The sequence below is a fragment of the Denticeps clupeoides genome, chromosome 14 (assembly GCF_900700375.1).
Source record: "Denticeps clupeoides chromosome 14, fDenClu1.1, whole genome shotgun sequence".
Classification (NCBI taxonomy): Eukaryota; Metazoa; Chordata; class Actinopteri; order Clupeiformes; family Denticipitidae; genus Denticeps; species Denticeps clupeoides.
In genome coordinates, this window is record NC_041720.1 from 7646825 (window position 1) to 7666502 (window position 19678).

At 46.2% G+C, this 19678-nt stretch overlaps 3 protein-coding genes and 2 non-coding genes across 5 annotated transcripts; all 5 read left to right on the top strand.

Moving 5' to 3' along the window:
• Window positions 1–5562: 5562 nt before the first annotated feature.
• Window positions 5563–8429, top strand: LOC114802890 (Krueppel-like factor 11). Its single transcript, XM_029002024.1, has 4 exons — window positions 5563–5719; window positions 6313–6507; window positions 6587–7562; window positions 7684–8429. Exons 1-4 carry the CDS (start codon window positions 5678–5680, stop codon window positions 7977–7979), a joined length of 1509 nt encoding a protein of 502 aa, XP_028857857.1. The 5' UTR covers window positions 5563–5677; the 3' UTR covers window positions 7980–8429.
• A 2663-nt stretch (window positions 8430–11092) lies between these two features.
• LOC114802892 (ribonucleoside-diphosphate reductase subunit M2) lies at window positions 11093–14396 on the top strand. Its single transcript, XM_029002027.1, has 10 exons — window positions 11093–11351; window positions 11550–11609; window positions 11985–12098; window positions 12216–12332; window positions 12433–12566; window positions 12834–12928; window positions 13027–13160; window positions 13294–13398; window positions 13506–13619; window positions 13895–14396. Exons 1-10 carry the CDS (start codon window positions 11259–11261, stop codon window positions 14045–14047), a joined length of 1119 nt encoding a protein of 372 aa, XP_028857860.1. The 5' UTR covers window positions 11093–11258; the 3' UTR covers window positions 14048–14396.
• Window positions 12595–12734, top strand: LOC114764006 (small nucleolar RNA SNORD94). The gene has a single exon (XR_003742476.1). It is a non-coding gene; the product is annotated as a small nucleolar RNA SNORD94 (small nucleolar RNA).
• On the top strand, window positions 13693–13833 carry LOC114764007 (small nucleolar RNA SNORD94). Its single transcript, XR_003742477.1, has one exon. It is a non-coding gene; the product is annotated as a small nucleolar RNA SNORD94 (small nucleolar RNA).
• A 309-nt stretch (window positions 14397–14705) lies between the features above and the next one.
• On the top strand, window positions 14706–19601 carry lgals8a (galectin 8a). Its single transcript, XM_029002031.1, has 9 exons — window positions 14706–14828; window positions 15662–15750; window positions 15941–16151; window positions 16876–16995; window positions 17633–17683; window positions 17793–17819; window positions 17932–18020; window positions 18109–18277; window positions 18360–19601. Exons 1-9 carry the CDS (start codon window positions 14790–14792, stop codon window positions 18507–18509), a joined length of 945 nt encoding a protein of 314 aa, XP_028857864.1. The 5' UTR covers window positions 14706–14789; the 3' UTR covers window positions 18510–19601.
• Window positions 19602–19678: the final 77 nt, after the last annotated feature.

The following is a 19678-nucleotide window of genomic DNA, read 5'->3' on the forward strand; positions in this document are numbered from 1 at the left end:
TTGCATTTATCTCATTTTGGTTCTTTCCTGTGGGTTCTAGGTACTTTAGTGCCTTATTATTCTGTGCTAAACGAATAAGTATATATATTTATTTGAAGAGGGGTGTAAGAAGTATTACACATTGCCACCAACAATTACCCTACTATGAATGGTGTACAGTGCATTTGACTAAAGTTTTATTGTTATTAAAAGAAACCTTACGGCCAAATGCAGTCCTTTATAATTTGTACAATAAAAAGCGATTAGAGATAAAAGAACGAGGTGTTTCTTTCTGGCCTGTTTGTTTTGTTGGTGAAAGGAAATGGGGGGGTCGGGGGTCTATCAGTCAGGAAGTGTGTTGCCAGGTCCCCCCGCACAGACCCCCGATCCAAACAAAGAAAAATAAATCACCTCCGGAGCACAAATACGGGCCACGCGCCTGTGAGGGTCGTTCGCATAAAACCAGTTTCCAGATATGATCTGACAACATGTCTGCAGTGAAGCCCGGTGCCAGTCACTTCCCAAATCCCCACTGCAGCTGATCGATGCAAGGAACGCTGGCCGGTTTAGATATAATTAGTATAATTACATTATTCATACATTATTCTCAGCTACTCCCATTTGGAGTTAAGGAAGACGGCCCCGTAATCAGAAGGTTGTCGGTTCGAATCCCGATCCACCGAGGTGCCACTGAGGTGCCGCTGAGCCAAAAGCACCGTCCCCACACACTGCTCCCCGGGCGTCTGTCATGGCTGCCCACTGCTCACCAAGGGTGCCACCGGTGTGCTGTGCTGTGTATCACAATGACCATCGCTTCACTTTGATTGATCTAATACAGAAAATGAAGGATGCTTGATGGATCAGATTCTTCAGAGTTGCCTTTCTTTTGTGGCATCTTGCAGCTTTGTGACTCTCACTGACAGGAGTGCTCAGCGCAGGAACTCTTTCGGGAGTGGTGGAAAAGTGCCAGATGCCTATAATAAAAAACCATTGTTTTGTTTACTGCACAACTCGTCTCTGAATTCTGAAAATGTTGACTTGTGGTGCACATGGTTTTATCTAATTCTTCTGCATGCAATATGCATTCAGAATTCTTGTAAACAAAGTTTAAGGAACAAGAGCATTCCTTGTTCCCGTTCACCATCCTTCTGGTCACCGTCACCTGCACCTCATTGCCCCCCACAAAACACTCAAATCGCCTCACACCAGTGGCGATCTCGTGCCCACAAACGCTCCTACGAGCCTGAATCTTGACACGTTTCCTAACGTTCATGCTATTTAACCGTGGAAATATACCCGTGTTTTTATTATTTCAAGTTGGTTCCTCTTCTCTCAGCCAGGCCTTATTTCCTCATATGTGCTTCCATTCAAATACAGGGCCACGTTAGTGTGAATTTTGCTGACCTTTGTGAGGTCCGTCCTCGGACCCACCCTGTTGCTCTGTTAACTGTGTGGTCGTCGGGGGTGGGGCACGACTCGGCCGCCAGGTCGGCTTTTTCTCTGGCTCCGACAGTGCTGAGCTCAGGGAAGCTCGTTGTTTTATAACACCGGGTCGCTGAGTAATGATCGCTCCGGCCCGAAAACACGGAAAAAGCCTGGGAGTGCCACGGCTCTAATCCTGTCTCCCGAAGCAGGAGATGGACGTGGACTGTCTTCTTACTTCTGAGCAACACAGATCATCTGACGTGAACATATCTGAGTCCGCCCTGAACTCTTTTCACTCGTTTTTTTTTTTTTTTTTGTGACCTACATTCCTGCAGCTCCTCCCTCTTTAGCACATACCTCACTGTCAGCCATGCTGAAAACAGAGTCTGCCACTTCCCCTCCCCGAGAGGGACACGCCTCGCCGCCGCGCCCGCCACAGCTGCCTCCCAGAGTTCCCCGGTTCCCGCCTGGACTCCCATAACCCCTGCTACTCTCGGCACAGCCCCCCCTTAGGGCCCCCAACCCTGCAGCTCCACCCCCTCCATCCCACATTCCTATGCATCCAGGACCCCTTGTTATTGGATGCTGCTTTCAAGGAAAGGTGACCGGGTTCGAGGAGATTCGTAGAAGCACAAAAACACAGTGTGTTTGTGTGCCTTGTGTTTTCCATAGACCTTGTTTCAATTTGTTAACTAAATTAGCTTTTATTATTTGTATTATTACAGGTAATTTGATGTATATGGATAAACTTTTTTGCCCACATGCACAACAAGTTCAAAGTTTTGTCAACGGATACTATGGTATCATCATAAGTGGCTTCATGAGATGAGTGAAGAAAAATCGGTGGACAATGGAAAACCAGTGCCATTGTGTAACTTAAGGTTATTGAGAAAACCAAGAGTATGAAATGAGGGATTTGAGGAGGTGAGGTGTTTTCCCAAAGTCAGTATACTGTCTTGTGGAAATAGCACAACCAAGGGTGGTGTTGAGTAATGGCTGGTATGTGACATCTGAATTTGTCAGGTTTTACCCAACTCTACTGAAGTGAAGATATGAATAGTTCATTGTGTCAAGAATACAGACCGGAGGATGAAGAGGACGGTTTCGTGAAAACCCCAACCTCTGACCTATGTTAATAATTCTGGCGGCCAAGCAACATGACCTTCAGCTCCAAGATCGGGCATCAGGCCCCCGACACTGGACTCCATTCAGTTTAACCAACACATGCCTGCAAGAAAAGGGCTTTTGGAAGCCGGAATGCAGAGGCGGACAACAGAAAGGCGAGAGAGCGGCTGCGTGGGTTAAATGCACTTGGGTGTTCATTTTCATCGCTATGAAAGGATGAATGGTGAATAATGGCATTCAGAAGGTAGAGGACCTGAAAATGTTCCCATTTAAATATCATTCAAAAAAAGTCACTTTTTTGCAGTTTAAATAGTTTGTCTGTGTTTTACTAGGTTGTGTGGTCACATTAGCACCACTCCTGTCACAGTGGTAAACAAGGTGACACTAACCCTGTATTAGTATGACATTTTGCCTCAATAAAGATTTAAATACTGTTGTATAAATAATGATTTGCATTAAATTGCTGTACTTAACAATATACCTTATTACTGAAATTCTAAGTTCTATATCATTTCCTTTTGGCTCTTTGACAGGGTGCAACTTTTGTGCTTGGATCCAAATGAGCTCTTATGTTATTATGCTATCTGTGTTTAGACCCATCTCGTATTACCCCCTGCTCGCCGTCCATTGAGGCATTGTTGTGGCCAATAAACAAGATGGCTCCAGCCTTCCCAACCCAACAGATGGTTCGCAAACCGAGGGCTTCGTCTGATAACGGAGAATTTGTATTACACACCTCACAATTGCCCTTTTCTTCTCCCGCTTCTCTGCTCTGGCACTGGTTCCCACACCCAACAGTCACCAACCTATCGCTAGCTGCGCCACAGAGCTTCAGGAGGGAGCTGGCGAGCTTCTGGTGCGCCTCTCGTGTGCCGGGGTTTCCAAGACAACAGCCATTCGATTAGCATGTAATAAGCTGGTGTGTTAGGGTTATGGATGGAGGGAAGTGAAACCACCCCTTCCCCCCAACCTTGTGGTTTTCTCATTTTCTATATGGCAGGCTTCACTTATGTGACACGCCCATGCAAAGCAAATGCGTGACAATAGAAGGTAAGAGCAAAAATGTGGGTCACTTTCTGGCAGGAAGTTGCAGCATGGTGTGGCCCCAGTGTGTAGAAAAGTGATCCTGTGTTTATATAACACACTTCTACAGATCTGTGCTTATTGTGACTGAAAACTGTAAAAAAAAAATTGCTCAAATTAACAAAATATATCATTGATCTCACTCTGCTGTGAGCAGTAGTAGAGTTTGTTGCTGTATTCTCTTCAGGCACTTTGTCACCAACTGGTATTTATGTACAAAGGTCAGCAGAGCTGACTGGAGCGCCAGGCTGCCGGAAATGAGCGGGAGGACGGTGTTGGCGTCGTGTGAGCAGCGTGGGAGTGTGCGGGGGTGTAATGCTTTAACCTTTATTCCACTTTCCGAGTTCATTCACTGTGTGCTCTCTGTCATGACTGAGTCTTGTTGCTTTGCTCCTCCTTTGCTCCTATATACATGCACACACACACACACACACATATATATGTGTGTGTGTATATATATAGTGCAGACCATTTTGTATTGTCAAATTCACACACACAACATGGTAACACTAAATGCCGCTTGCTGTAATTTATAGGGAATTGAATTGGGGATGATTGGGATCAATCACTGCAGCATTGAGCACATTGGTGGAATAATAATAGAGAAAGCGAGGGACTGAGAAAGCCCTTTGTCTGCTGTCTGAGTCTCCGCGAGTCTCAGACACCGGCTGACAAGCTGGGATCCAAGAGATCCAAGATTAGGAGAAATTTCCACCCGGACCACCACCGTCGCATCGTTTTATTTACACAAGCGGACCTCACTCCCGCCAGGAGTGACTGCACATTCCACTGACCGCCCGTCTCCCTCAGCCATACTTCAGACTAATGTGTGGACCGTCTAACAAAAGGCAAGGGTTAACAGGAACGCACAGCTGCAACAAAGGGTGCAGCTCCTCTCCGGCTCCGCCCCGGATTCTTTAAAGGAAGACTGTTTACAACCGACACCAGCTGGGAGGAAGAGGCTCCCTGTCCACCAGCTAGATAACACTGGCCGATAGTGGCAGGGGCCAGCGCTCATAAACAACAGAAGACCCCATTTCGTCGACCCATGTGACATCACCTAGAAGATCCTTTTGAGTTCATTTATGTGATTTTGTTCATGTGTAATAATTACTCTGAGCATTCATGTGTTTATCATAATGTAGTGATATTATAAGCCACATGCTCATAGTTTGATTGTGTACAACAATTATTCCATTTGAAGCTTTTATCAGACGTCCTTATCCAGAGCAACTTGCAATCAGTAGTTATAGGGACAGTCCCCTCCTGGAGAAACTCAGGGTTAAGTGTCTTGCTCAGGGACACAATGGTAGTAAGTGGGGATTGAACCCGGGTCTTCTGGTTCATAGGCGAGTGTGTTACCCACTAGGTTACTACCACCCCTAATTATATTTTAAAACAATACATAAATCATATTTCTGGTCATAAAGTAAAATTTCATGCCTAATAGGTAAGCTAAATAGAGGCACGTAGCGGGCGCTGCTTTTCTAGCCGCAGACTGTTTTCCTTCCTTTGTTGTTTCGCCGGGACGCGTTTCTGGCGCTGCGGCCGCGGCGGGCCAGACGCGTGCGAACTGTCTCACGATTCCGCGGCTTGGCCGCGCCGACCTTTCCCCCAGTTCTGCAGCTCCGAGTTCATCGGGTTTACTCCGACACCGCTGACTCCCCCGCCACGCCCCCCAACAGCCACGCACCCCGCGTCAGCCAATGGGCGCCCGATCACGTAGCGATCACGCGTCGCCCCGCTCCCCATTGGCCCGCCGCCGCTACACCTTTGTTTTTGATTGGTAACATGTTACCACCCGCCAGTCTGCGCTGAATTTTGTTTCTGGTTTTTTTTTTTTTTTTTTTTATCCTGCTCTCCCTTCTTCTTCTTTTTCTTTTTTCCCCCCCTCCGTCTCCCCTCTCGATTCACTCAGCTGAGGTTGGACTCCGCTGTAGAAACTGGCCGCACTTATGAGCTCAGGCCGTGCGGAACAGTCGCAGGGCCGCCGCTGCTCCTCTTTTGTTGACTTTTTGACGTTTTCGCCGGTTTGTTTGTGGGGTTTTTTTTTTTAGTGCTGCGTATGCTGATTTCTGCATCTGGTCCAAGCTCGGAGTCCGGACGGGTGAGTTGATAAAACGTCTGTCAGTTCGTATAAATTGTATTTTCTTTATTTTTTTTTTACGCAACTGTATCAGGGTCGATGGCTTTGCAGCATCCCTGCTGCACCACAGCTGAGGTCAAAATATTTCTCATCTGCATACATTGCATTAAATTCGAAACAACGTGCTTGTTAATTGAACGACTGCCATCCTGCTTATTTGAGCCTAAAACGCCTTAATTATCCCATCCATCGGTTTTTCATAGGCGCGATATTGCCGTTCGTGTTCACATAACCACTTTGTACACGCTTTATTACCATTATTATTGTCGTTTATTGTCGGAGCCGCTTAACTCCGCTTGCGGCCGCGCAACGCGCTGGCGCGGTTCGGATAAATGGAGGTGTAACCTTAATTCCGCACTTCCTGATGTGGGTCCCACCCCTGCGCCACCGCCGCTGCATGAGAGGCGCGTCACCGGGAAATCTATTTTTGGCGATGGGAGGTTCCCACACCCGCGGCCCGCTGCCCCCGCCCAGACCGGCCGATGCCGGGGCGACCCGACGTTTCTTCCGCACAGCGGTGGCTTCGTAACTAACAGGCTCTTCGCCTTCCGCAGGCGAGAATGGAGAGGAACAGGCACGACAGCATCCTGGAGCACCACGACCTGGAGGCTGCGGAGGCGCTGGTGTGCATGAGCTCCTGGGTGCAGAGGTCACACAAGCCACGCCCGCTCACCCCGTCCTCCGACTCGTGTGACTCTCTGCATCTGCACCCCGAGTCTCCCAAAGACATGATCTCGCTTTCCTCACTGGTGAGCAAACACATACCATGTTCACGCACGTGTGCTTTTGAATATGTTTTAATCGTTTGTATTCTTTATGCCCTTGCAGTGCATGACTCCTCCTCACAGTCCCAGTTTTGCTGAGACCTCCACCACCACCACTACTGCTGTGCTCACCGCCATGTCCTCAGTGGCCACTGTTGGCCCCAAAGCAGTCTTACCACAACCGAGACTGTGCCCGGCCCTGGCCGGCAGGAGCGGCCTCCACGCTGGCTTACAGCCAGGAACCGCCTGCACCGCCTTCCAGGTTAACGTCTCCCCACAGTTACCTCCGGAGCCGCCGGCCGGCTCTCCCTGCCGAGCCATGGCCACCAGCGTCATCCGCCACACGGCCGACCGGTCGCCGCTAACCAGCCGCATGCCCGCCGCCCCTGTGGACCAGCAGCGGCCGAGGCTGCTCCAGGCGGTGACCGGCGGCCAGCAGCATGGGCCTGTGGTGTGCGCTGCGGTGTCCCCGGTGCTTCCGGTGCAGGCCGAGACGCAGAGCTGCGCGGCCGAAAAAGACGATACCTCCGTTCCTAACGCCACGGGCACTTCCACCTCGATTCTGGCCCCAGCCTCCCCCTCTCGGTCGAGCTCCTTACCTCAGCCCCCCATCTCCAGCTCCCCGGTCCTGTGCCAGGTGTTCCCAGTAAGTGGGCAAACTGGAATCATCTCAGCATTTGTGCAGGCCCCAGTGCAGATGCCGACCTCCAGCGGCCCCAAGACCATTCTGCCCCAGTCTCCCACCTCCTTCTCCCAGCAGGTCCTCGTTGGCTCCCCCGTAGGTCAGGGCACCGTGATGTTTGTCGTCCCGCAGACCCCAGTGTCTCAGCCCCAGCCTTGCTCGCAAAATGTGGTGACCTTGGGGAGCACTAAACTCCTTCCTCTGGCCCCGGCTCCGGTGTACATGCCGTCTGGCCAGAGTGGAAATGCAGCACAAGCAGATTTCTCTCGCAGGAGGAACTACGTTTGCAACTTTCCTGGCTGCAAGAAGACCTATTTCAAGAGTTCTCACTTGAAAGCCCATCTAAGAACTCACACAGGTTAGTAGTCGAAATAATCATAAAGTCATTACAATTATGCACCATTATTTCCTTAATTCATCTTATTTTTCTCATCTGTCTAATATTTAATGCTTTCCTTTGTTTCGTTTTTTTTTTTTAGGTGAGAAACCTTTCAGCTGCCACTGGGAGGGCTGCGACAAAAAATTTGCTCGTTCGGACGAACTCTCCAGACACCGCAGAACGCACACCGGCGAGAAGAAGTTTGTGTGTCCAGTCTGTGACCGCCGGTTCATGCGCAGTGACCACCTGACCAAGCACGCCCGCCGACACATGACCACCAAGCGGGCCTCAACGTGGTCCTCCGAAGTACGCGACCTCAACAAAATGGCCCCTTCCAAGACCCCAACAACCAGTTCTTCTCTTCCTGTTGGTATTCAAGCACCCGCCTCAAACTAGAGTGAGATTTTGGGGCCTCAGGACAATATCCCATCAATCATCAACTACGGGGGTGGGGGGGACAACAATAAAAAAAAAAGGCTGCTACCCCAACAACGAACAGAACAACAAACTGACTTTGCACTGGATTTTTATTCAACTTGTTCAGACTTTCTTTATATGACTCTTTATATGTTTACTTTTTGTACAATTTATTCCTCAAAGTATACTCCTTTTTTTGCCAAAGCCTGCGCATTATGCTTATGTTACTCATTGTCTGTCAATGTATATTTGTAAATATAAATATCTATATATATGAATGTAATGTGTACTCCAGTTTGCATTTAATTCCAGTATACATGTATGTAAATGTTATTGCTGTGTTAAATCTGTAAGTGGACAGTATTCATATCTGTGATACTACCTACTGTCTTGCTTTGCATATTATTTAATAAACATTTGTTTAAAGAATTGACCCGTACTGAGTGTAAAGGAAGCGGCCCCGTAATCAGAAGGTTGCCGGTTCGAATCCAGGTCCGCTAAGGTGCCACCGAGCAAAGCACCGTCCCCACACACCGTGCCCTGACGTGGCTGCCCACAATGAGTGTATCACAATGACAATCACTTCACATTACATATGAGGATGCGAAATCAAATAACAAAATAGAATAAATGGTCAAGCAGTACAAACATTGGAACGTTTGTAGAACTAAACAAAAAAATATTTTTTAATGCACGAAACACTTTCTGTTTTGCACTGTACCGATCATCCAAACATTAGTAAAATGCAAACAAAGGAAACCCTTATACAGCCGCTGCTGGTTTTGGCCACAGATACGTTTGTTGTGCTCCCAACAACACCCAGTAACAACGCTCGGCCAATCACAGCGCAGCGTCAGAGCGCGGCAAGGGGGCGCGACCAATCACGGCGGCCGTGGGGCGGCAGCATGGTTACAGGGTTTTGACTGGATGACAATAAGTCCCGCCCATTTGCCTTACTGACCGACATTCTCGAATCAGACAAGAAAAAGGCGATTATTGTCTTAGCCGTTACGTGAAACGTTGCGGATCAACTGGATTTAATGTAAAGATGTCCTGTTGTTTGGGGCGGGCGATGTAGATTCTAGCCCGTCGATCTGACTGAAAAAATGGAGCACGAGGGCCAGTTACATAATGCTGATTTTTCATTCACTATAAACGGTTCAACGTGCGTAAGACGTTGCGTTAGATTTACTTAACACACGTCAATAAGACCGAGCGCATCGTCCGGCTGGTCCCGTGTCCCCTCTCCGACAGTCCCCGTTTTGGATGGAAAACACGCGGGAAATTTGGGACAAAGAAAGCAAAGCCCCAGCCAGAGCATTCGCCCTCCGCGGTAGCCATGTCTTATTTCTCATGTTCGCACATAAATGAGAACCTCGTAACAATAAACATTAGTGGGTGGTAGTTACCCTAGTGGGTAACACACTCGCCTATGAACCAGAAGACCCAGGTTCAAATCCCACTTACTACCAGTGTGTCCCCGAGCAAGAAACTTAACCCTGAGTGTCTCCGGGGGGGACTGTCCCTGTACTGATTGTAAGTCGCTCTGGATAAGGGCGTCTGATAAATGCTGTAAATATACATCGCACGGCCCCGAAGACACGCGATTTATGAAACGTAATGTTTTAATGTGTCATACCGACGTTGTTTGTGACGATCTATCGGCTTAAAACATATACGTGAAACAACGATCAATCAAACGCAACTTACTCGGGTTTTAAAACGATATTAAAAGAACGAGCAACGCTTCTCTTTGTGAGAGGTTTTTATGACTAGTGCACGCCCCCTGGTGTTAAAAATACTCATGACAAAACCGTAGATGCCGCTGATCGACATGCACGTGGTACAATTTGAAATCGTCGATAACAAGAAGATAAACACGGCTCACATCGTTCACATCGTTTGTCGGTTCGTTCAACCCCCCTGCCGTGGACGACAGAAGAACGACTTCGGTGTCTAGACGGGTGGCCGCGGACGTCCCACCGACAGGGGGCGACGGGCTTCGGAATTTTCTCCAGGGCGGACGCCACATTTGTCGATTCTTCTCTCTTGCTCCCACACCAGCTGGTCACCGATTTTTTTTTTTTTGCGCCTGAAAATTCCAGACACAGAAACAACAGACCAAATACAGCGGGAAAATGGGCACAATAAGTAAACCCCGCGCATTTCTCAACCACAATAACGTTGGCCCGTCGTATAATTTAACTACCATCTTCGTGTGTTTTGTGTTAAATAACTTAACCGGATTGGAGATGTTTGTTTCTCCTGCACCGCTGCACTTTGGCGTTACGTGTTTCGCATTTTCTAAACGACGTAACGTCATCGCCTCCCGATTATTGTCACACGGTGTGTAAATATCTCAGAGAATAATGGCGCGTTGCGTCTTCGCACAAATATCCCAACAAGCCGCCGCTGGAAACAAGTCCACATTTTCCGTATAAACACCCTCGATATATAATGATCGTAGGTACATTTAAAGGGTGTCGTATTAATTAATCCGTCCCAGTATTCGGCGTATAAACGGCGGTACGGATACTCCCCATTGTTGATGGCCGCCGTGGCGGGAAACGCTGTCAGTAGGTAGACCGGGAGGAACAATACCCCGGAGGAAAATTATCCCTCCAAAAGTCCATCTTGACAAACTTGCGAAGTTAACATGTTTAAAAAATATATTTTTTAAAGAAGCCAGCGCAAACAACACGGCGATTTATCTTTCATGCAAATGCTATTTAAATCGTACAAGCGTAGAAGCTAACAATAATGTCAACGGATACGAGACATGCACCGTATTTGTATTGTTTGCGCTTGAAAAAAATATAATAAGAATATAAATGGTTGGTTATATGCGCGCCTTTTTGTGTTACATGTTTGTGTTTAATTTGTAACGTCCTTGCGTAAAGCGACCCCCGCTGCATTTGAAATTCCCGCAATCTGGCGATGACGTGTCGCCACCCCATTGGACGGGACGCGTGACGACTTTAAAGAGCCGCCTGCAGGCTCGCTCCTATTGGCTGGCCGCTGGTTAGCGCCAAGATTTCAATAAATAGGCGCCGCTCTGCTTTTGCCGGCATTTAGTTTCTTTGCAGCTGCTTTAGCGCCTAGTTCTTCTTTTAGAGTTTTTTTTTTAGGCCGAGTTTTTTTCGTTTGTTTGTTCCCGTATTATTTAAGTGTTTTATAGGGCTTTTATAACCGGGTACCCGAAGAGCGCGTCATTTTCTGCTGTGGCTGTTGTAGTGTTGGTCTGTTCTTAATTTCAACATGCTCGCTTCACGCTCCCCGCTGTCCGCCAAGAATGAAAATGTCGTTTCCGCAAAAATGGCCAACGTGGCCTTAAACGCGAAGGAGAATACGGTACGTTTTAGCCCGCCGTGGTCTGTTAATGCTGGATGGTCATTGTTCCAGGTTAGCTGGTCGCTAGTACGCCTCCCATTTCTGTACGTGCACGTTAGAAGAGCCGCGTTCCGCGTGGCGTGTATAGATTGTGCCGAAATGTCTGTGTTTTGTCAGCAAGTTAATGTTCTGGGTTCTTCTTTTGTTTCCTGAACGCAGCCTCCAAGTCTGAGCAGCACTCGCATTTTGGCTTCGAAAACAGCGCGAAAAATCTTCCAGGTAATGTAATGATATATATAATGTCGTGTTGTCCTTGCTGTGTCAGAAGTAAAATATCTCCGCGGTTCATGTATGCTAAATGTAAGCGTACGCGTGCATTTTTGGCGCCAACGAGCTCGCCCCTTTTGATGAAGAATCTGGTCCACTATCATAATGGAAACCAGACGCCTGACGTTTTAATAAGTCTCTTCCTGAAAGGGAAATGCTGTAGTTATATATCGCCTTCGATTTCAGACACTTTGTTCGGCCAAGTTACGACACACTTTGAGCGGGATGCGCGACGTTAGCATTTTTTGCTAACCTGAGGGGGCCATTTGTCTTATGTATACATCGGCAATCCTTTGGTTTTAACTTTGCGTCCCCATTCCTTCTCAGGATGAACCTCTTCTTAAGGAAAATCCCCGCCGGTTCGTCATTTTCCCGATCCAGTACCACGACATATGGCAGATGTACAAGAAAGCAGAGGCGTCTTTCTGGACCGCTGAAGAGGTGTCTGTCACCACTTCTCTCCCCGTTTTATTCCCATACACATCTCAGCTGTCTGGTCTTACTTAAGCAATCATTTTTACATGCTATTTTGGTAACTAGCTTTCTTCCCCCATTCAGGTTGATCTGTCTAAAGATCTCCAGCACTGGGAGTCTCTGAAAGATGAGGAAAGATTCTTCATCTCCCACGTTTTGGCTTTCTTTGCTGCAAGCGATGGCATTGTGAATGAGAATCTTGTAAGTATGTGACTGCCCACTTGGGTGTCTTATTTTGTACATGTTTCTAAAGTATATATATTGGGCAATTTCTCATCCCGACTTCCTTCGGCGCCACCAGGTGGAGCGCTTCACGCAGGAAGTTCAGGTCACAGAAGCGCGTTGTTTCTACGGCTTCCAGATCGCAATGGAGAACATCCACTCAGAAATGTACAGTCTGCTGATCGACACTTACATCAAAGACCCCAAAGAGAGGTGAGTCTCGCCGAGCGACCGCGACCCTTTGGCGATGATGAGACGCGCAGGGGTACGGACCTCAGCTGATGATGGGGGCTGAGTGCTGGTGGCAGTTCCCAGATCAGCAGGCATGTGGTCTGCTGGCTGGAGGTCACTGGCATGATAAAGTCGCAAACTCTGAGCCTCTCTGCAACATAAAGGTTTTCTGACTTGAAGCTGTTCAAGTCTTATCTAGAACCAGTTTAATGATAGAAAGTTGAATTTTTTTTTCTTTCTTCCACACAGGGAGTATCTATTTAACGCCATTGAAACTCTGCCTTGTGTGAAGAAGAAGGCCGACTGGGCTCTCAACTGGATTGGCAACAAGAGTGCAGCGTATGGTACGTGTTCTTTCTGCACCCCAGTCCTCTCCAGATGAGTCTGTTTAAGGACTAAGTTGTTAAGACTACCATGCTGACTGAGCTTTCCTCTGTAAAAGGTGAGCGAGTGGTAGCCTTTGCTGCAGTGGAAGGTATTTTCTTCTCTGGCTCATTTGCTGCAATCTTCTGGCTGAAGAAGAGGGGTCTCATGCCCGGGCTGACCTTCTCCAATGAGCTCATCAGCAGAGACGAGGTTTGTTTCTTCACCTGTGGCTAATCTTGCTTTGACAAGACATTTGGCATTTGTAAATGCCATTTTTCCGCAAGGTCATAGGTAAATTGTATATGAATGTGGGGGTTATAAAATCTTTTATTTGTTTCTTTAGGGTCTGCACTGTGACTTTGCATGCCTGATGTTTAAGCATCTTGTTAACAAGCCTTCAGAAGCAACAGTCAAGAAAATAATCATGAATGCGGTCGAAATTGAGCAGGTAAACAGTGATCTGCACAATTCATTTTGTGCTTTTCTCTTTGATCTTCAGGGATAGGAATATTTTAAGTATATTATTATTTATTTTTTTTATTTTTGCCCCTTCAGGAATTCTTGACTGATTCTTTGCCAGTGAAGCTGATTGGCATGAACTGTGACATGATGAAGACTTACATTGAGTTTGTGGCTGATCGACTGATGCTGGAGCTTGGATTTAATAAGGTATGGTTGGGGGAGTGGCTCCATTTATATTTTGCCTGCTCAATGCAAATTATGCTACATTTAGGCTTTGTGTTTTGCAATGATGAGAGGCGCAGGGGTACGTACCTCAGCTGATAATGGGAGCTGGGTGCCATTGCTTGTTCTCAGATCAGTGGGCATGTGGCCACCTGGCTGAAACTGCATTGGCATGACATAGTCGCCAGGTCTGAGCGCTACCATCCTCTGTGTCCTTTCTGTATGTTCTTACAAAATGCTAATTTGTTTCCCATCTTTAGATCTACAGGGCAGAGAATCCCTTCGACTTTATGGAAAACATCTCTCTGGAGGGAAAAACCAACTTTTTTGAGAAGCGGGTTGGAGAATACCAGCGGATGGGTGTAATGTCTGGCCCAACAGACAACACCTTCAGGCTTGATGCTGACTTTTAAATTCATGAACGAAGATGATTGGACCTGCAGGCTTTGCCCTCAGTTCATTCAGCTCTCTAATGGCTTTTAGACTAAATTACCTCAGAAGCATAAAGTGAACCCTTTCTGTGCATTTTCATCATTACCTCCTGACATACAGATAACGTTTACAGTATTGCCGTTGGGATCTTAATGCTTTTATGTTTCCGCAACTTATAAGGTATTTAAAATAAATGCGGTTCAGAGTGTGTATACTACAAATGAAACCGCAGGTCCTTATAAAGGACATGGCCCTGTATTCTGCACTTAATGGGCTATGTTTTGTGTTGCAAGTTTTAATTTGATATTGAGGTGAGTCTGTCGAGACACTTAGTTTTTTTTTTTTTTTTTTTTTTTTTTTTCTCCCTCTCTCCCCCCTTCTCTGAAATTAATATGGGATGTGTGCCATACATTTTCATTGTGTAATTATTTAATTATTTTTTTTGTGTGTGTATAAACCTCTTCTCAACTGGCTGTAAATACTATGAAATGAATAAACTTTTCTCTTTTAGTAAGTTTATTATTATTTTTAATCCTATTCCATCTTGTGTGACTGGCTGTAAATGCAATTTTATTGGGGGCGTGGTCGTACGTTTCCATTGGCTGGAGACCCGCTTCCGTTCGCGAACGCGGAAGTGAACGCCGCGGGGCGCTTGATGAAGTGCACGGGTTTCGTGACCTCACGACGCGTTTTTCCTTTTTTCCTGCTTTCGTTTGTTTTACAATGTCGGATAAAAATCCCAAGCAAACCGTGATTTCTCCGGTAAGGCCTGACTGAACGCACTATATACTTACATAACTTTTTAAAATATTTTTTTATTATCTGAGCAGCGACTTATTCAGTTGGTTGCCTGATATTAGAACTGTTTTACTGCTGATTGTGTTATTTGGAGGTTAGACGTGTGAATGAGGGGTGGCAGCGTGACCCAGAATGCCAGTAAGTCGCCTGGTTAAAAATGTGATCAGAAGACATCGATCGTATGTACACCACTTTCTGGGCCTTGCTACACTGCTCGATCCATCGCAATGAAGGCGTTTTCGATAATTTGGCGGCTGTATGGTTGCAGTATTAGTGTCAGATACTGATACAAACAAATCTGGGCACGAGCACAGGGGTGGTAGTAGCCCAGTGGGTCACACACTTGCATATGAACCAGAAGACCCAGGTTTAAGTGAAGTGATTGTCATGTGATACACAACAGCACATGGTGCATTTATCCCATCGCCCTGAGAGAGCAGGGAGCAGTGTGGGGACGGTGCTTTGCTCAGTGGCACCTTGGCGGATCAGGATTCGAACCGGCAACCTTCTGTTTACGGAGCCGCTTTCTTAACCGCTAGGCCACCACTGCCCCAAAGTGGGGTTCAAACCCCACTTACTACCCTGAGCAAGACATTTAACCCCGAGTGTCTCCAGGGGGGGACTGTCCCTGTAACTACTGATTGTAAGTCGCTCTGGATAAGGGCATCTGATAAATCCATATTCGAATATGTGATGTTAAGATATTAAGATATAATTACAGTAGTCTAGTAAGTTGCATTTATTTTTCATGACAGCCATGGGCAATATTGGATGAGAGCTTTTTTCCCCACTTGCAGACCATTCCCTTTGCTGGTACCATATTAGGAGGGCTGAATCCTGGGGAATTACTGGTTCTACAAGGAAGTATCCCCAGCGATGCAGACAGGTATGGAGTGTGTACATACAAGGGCCATTACTCCATTGTTGCATTTCCAACATTTTTTTACTATTTATTTATTTGTGTTGGCTTCATAACAGGTGTATATATTTTTTTAAGTTTAAATAAATATTTCAAATTTAGTTACATGGAAAATATATGTCTGCATAGAAATAACAGCCATGATTACTGTCACCAGGTTTCAGTTGGATTTGACGCATGGCAGCAGCATTAAGCCACGTGCAGATGTCGCTTTTCACTTTAACCCTCGCTTCAAGAGATCGCCCTGCATCGTGTGCAACACCCTGCAGCAGGAGCAGTGGGGCAGGGAGGAGATTCTTTACAGGATGCCCTTTAAGCAGGGGGACGACTTTGAGGTCATTATTTTGGTGCAGAAGGACATGTACAAGGTCAGTTGGTGAAACAGGGTAGGATTGTTTCTTTTCTGGACAGAGAAGGACCCATCTGCAGAAATCCTTTGCGTCTAAACCTGACAGAAGAATGCATTGTGGTTAGAAAACGTGCTGGCAAAAGCAGTGAGACCCTCAGTGGACTGTGTTAGGAAGTCCTGGGTCCTGCATTCATCAGGATTGCTGCAACCCTTCAGGGGCAGCTGTATCCATGATGACAACGACCTCTGACATACAGCACAGAATGTTCTGGAACGTTTTCAGGGGCAAGTCCAATCACAACATTCAGATCAGAAAGGGGGACCTACTGAGTTTGACGCTGGTGCTTTTAATGTCCTGGCAGTTTTTTGTTTTTATGAGGAATAAGAAACATTAATAACGTTTGATCAGCCTCATAATACAACACTACATCCATATATTCAGCGATGAAATTTTGTTTTTTGAGGCGCTTTCATGCCATCGGTTCATTCAGTCCATCACAGTTCATCTTTGATGAATTATTTAGTTCCATTTTCTCTTCCTGATGGTGGCTGTGGTTTACCCCAGGAGCTTTTCTGTGCTCAAATGCTGAGTGACTGTATCAGCAAGTTCAAAACCTTTTATATCTACACAAATCTTACACATCTAGGATGTCTTGTTGCAGCAACACGCAACCCTGAACTGATAAGCTCACTTGTGTGCATTTGTTTGGGCAGATGGGTGTAATTTGTCTCCCTCCCTGTAGGTGGCAGTGAACGGAGCTCATGTACTGGAGTACAGGCACAAACTGGCCTTGGACAAGGTGGACACCATACAAATATCAGGGAAGGTCAACATCAGTGCCATTGCCTTCTTTCCAAGTTCCGTGAGTACATGTCTAGTGGATATGCAAATAAAAAATTCCAAGGCATCTCTCTCGCATCATCACGTTTTTTTCCTCCCTCTTTTGGTTAAAGAATGGAATGTTTAGTAGTAAGGAGTAAGACCTATGTATTTAATCTTACCGAAAACCAGATTACTGCCCAGCACTTTGACCCAAAATCCGCCCCCACTCCTCACATCTTCGCTTCCACCAATCAATCCATTGACCGCATGCAGAATAAGGGGTGGTCTGTGCTCGTGGACATCTGTAAAGCGCATTCAGTCTCCGAAAAAAAAACATGCGCAAATGTCTTACGCTCTAACAAGGCTAATGACATACTGTTTGGCCTTAATTCCAAAAAATCGGTTTCTGGTGCAAAGCTGATCACCGAAAGAACACCGTGCCCTCTGTCATGCGTCATTCGACAGGAGCATCTTGACAAGGAAGGGGGCATGACCAATTACCTCAAATACTGAGATCTTGTGGCTCAAAACTGGAAGCCTTCTGCCGGAAATTCAGAATCCAAATTGCACAGTCAAATTTGCAATAATCTCAAGGCCTCATAAGCACCATGGTAAGATCAGTAGGTAGACGGTGGGTTTGACTCGCAGTGCTTTTGTTCTGTCGCTTTGAATTGCAGAATCCGGCTCCGGCCCCTGTCGTCATGGCTAACAGAGGCGTTCCACCCGGCGTAAGAGCGTTTGACCTTACAGGCTTGTGTCGCCCATAAGAAACCCTGCACAATTCCCTAGTTTTTAGAATGAATGAGGTTATTATAATGAGGTTATTTCTCTCCATAGGCTTCTTTGATGTTCTCGGGTGATATGGTGAGTCCAAAACCTTTTCTTCTGTAGAGTAGGATACAGGCGCACGGGAACTGTAGAAGTCTTGCAGTTGATGACCTTCATGTACATTCTGGGTCCCCTTTTTTTTTTTAAGAGCCTTCCATTCAAGGCTAGAATAATGAAGGGTTTTTGTCCTGGACACACCTTGACGATTAAAGGACACATAAATGCTAATGCTCAAAGGTATGCAACATTGTTGAATGGTCGGTCCATTATCTGTCCTTGTTTCCAGAAAGGCACGTTTTTTTGAAAAGCAAACCTTGTCTTTCAGCTTTGCTGTAAACCTGCGAGTTAGCAACTCCGAGGACATCGCCCTGCACCTTAACCCACGCTTCAAGTCAGCCATGCTGGTGCGCAATTCCTTCCTGTCAGGATGTTGGGGTACGGAGGAGCGCAGCCTGCCAGAGAGCTTCCCATTCACCGCTGGAAACTACTTTGAGGTTTGAAAGCGTACCTGTACGCTGTAGATTGAGTAAAGCCCACGGGGGCCTTATCTTCTCCCCCCTCACTGTCCCCTCTCAGATGATCATTCTCAGCGAGGGCCAGCAGTTTAAAGTGGCAGTGAACGGCGTCCACCAGCTCAGCTACAAGCACCGCGTGCAGGACCTGGCCAGTGTGGACGAGCTGCAGATTGTGGGAGACGTTCTGCTCCAAGATGTCAAGATGTGGTGAACCATTCCAGCTCCCGATTCAACCAAGTCCAGATCCAACCAGTGACCCATTCCAGCATTCTCGTTCTTTAGCTTGATCTCTTGAAAAGGCAGCAGTAAAATAATATGCACGTCTAACAGGTACTCCTTCTTTCTTTAGTGCACGTGTGTCGTGCACTTCAACTCTTCCACTTCTTCACAAGCAAAACCGTAGATGCCCTTTTGAGTAGATTAACAGCATTTTGCTTTATTCCTGAGGTCCTTTATTACATGATAATACTTTTGTGAATACTTCACAAAACACTGTTTCATCTCATCAACACATGGTCTTGATACAAAGGGTATGTTCACCAACACACCCGATGTGCCCGATGTGCCAAGACCAATTGCTGGACCATTTTTAACCTGTTTGTTTTCCCATTTTCATAGAATACTTGCTTTTTTTTAATATACTACTTATACGGCTGATCATTTTGCCACATGGACTGCAGGGTTTACATACATCACATAAAATTGTAATAGATCTGTTGCTCATGATTTTCTGAATCGTGCCTTTTGCTCTTTTCCTCGTCTGCAACAACAAACCTCGCCGATGTTCCCGACAGAGATGCCCTTGCAGGGCTGACCTCTAATAGCATATACATGACTTGACAGTCATCATTTTTACTGTCATCCCCAACCACTGGTTAGAAAGTCGTTTCTGAATTTTAACAGTGTTAAAGGTTCACTGGCAGCAAACTTGAAATACAGCAGAAACTAATACCCAAGAAAGAGGCGGGTAATACCATTGTGAAGTCCTTGGGGAAATAAATATGGCGACGGTTAAAATGTATTTATATATATATATATACACACACACACACACACACACACACACACACACTTCATCACATTTGATTTGGTTACAACATGATTTTTAGCCATTCATTAACACGCAGCTCATTTATTGAGGTGTTTTATTTGACTGTAAATAAAACCTACAACTTCTATGACCGGCTGAACCTTTTTAACTCATTTGATTTATGAACCCCTTAATTGAATGTATTGAAAGCACTTATTTCAATAGTCTGTATTGATATTTTTACTTAAAACTATTAAAGAATATTTTCACTCATTCATTGAACACTGTTGTATATCTGTAACTGTTTATAAGCATGTCTCTCATTCACTACCCCCTCAACTTTAGGAAGT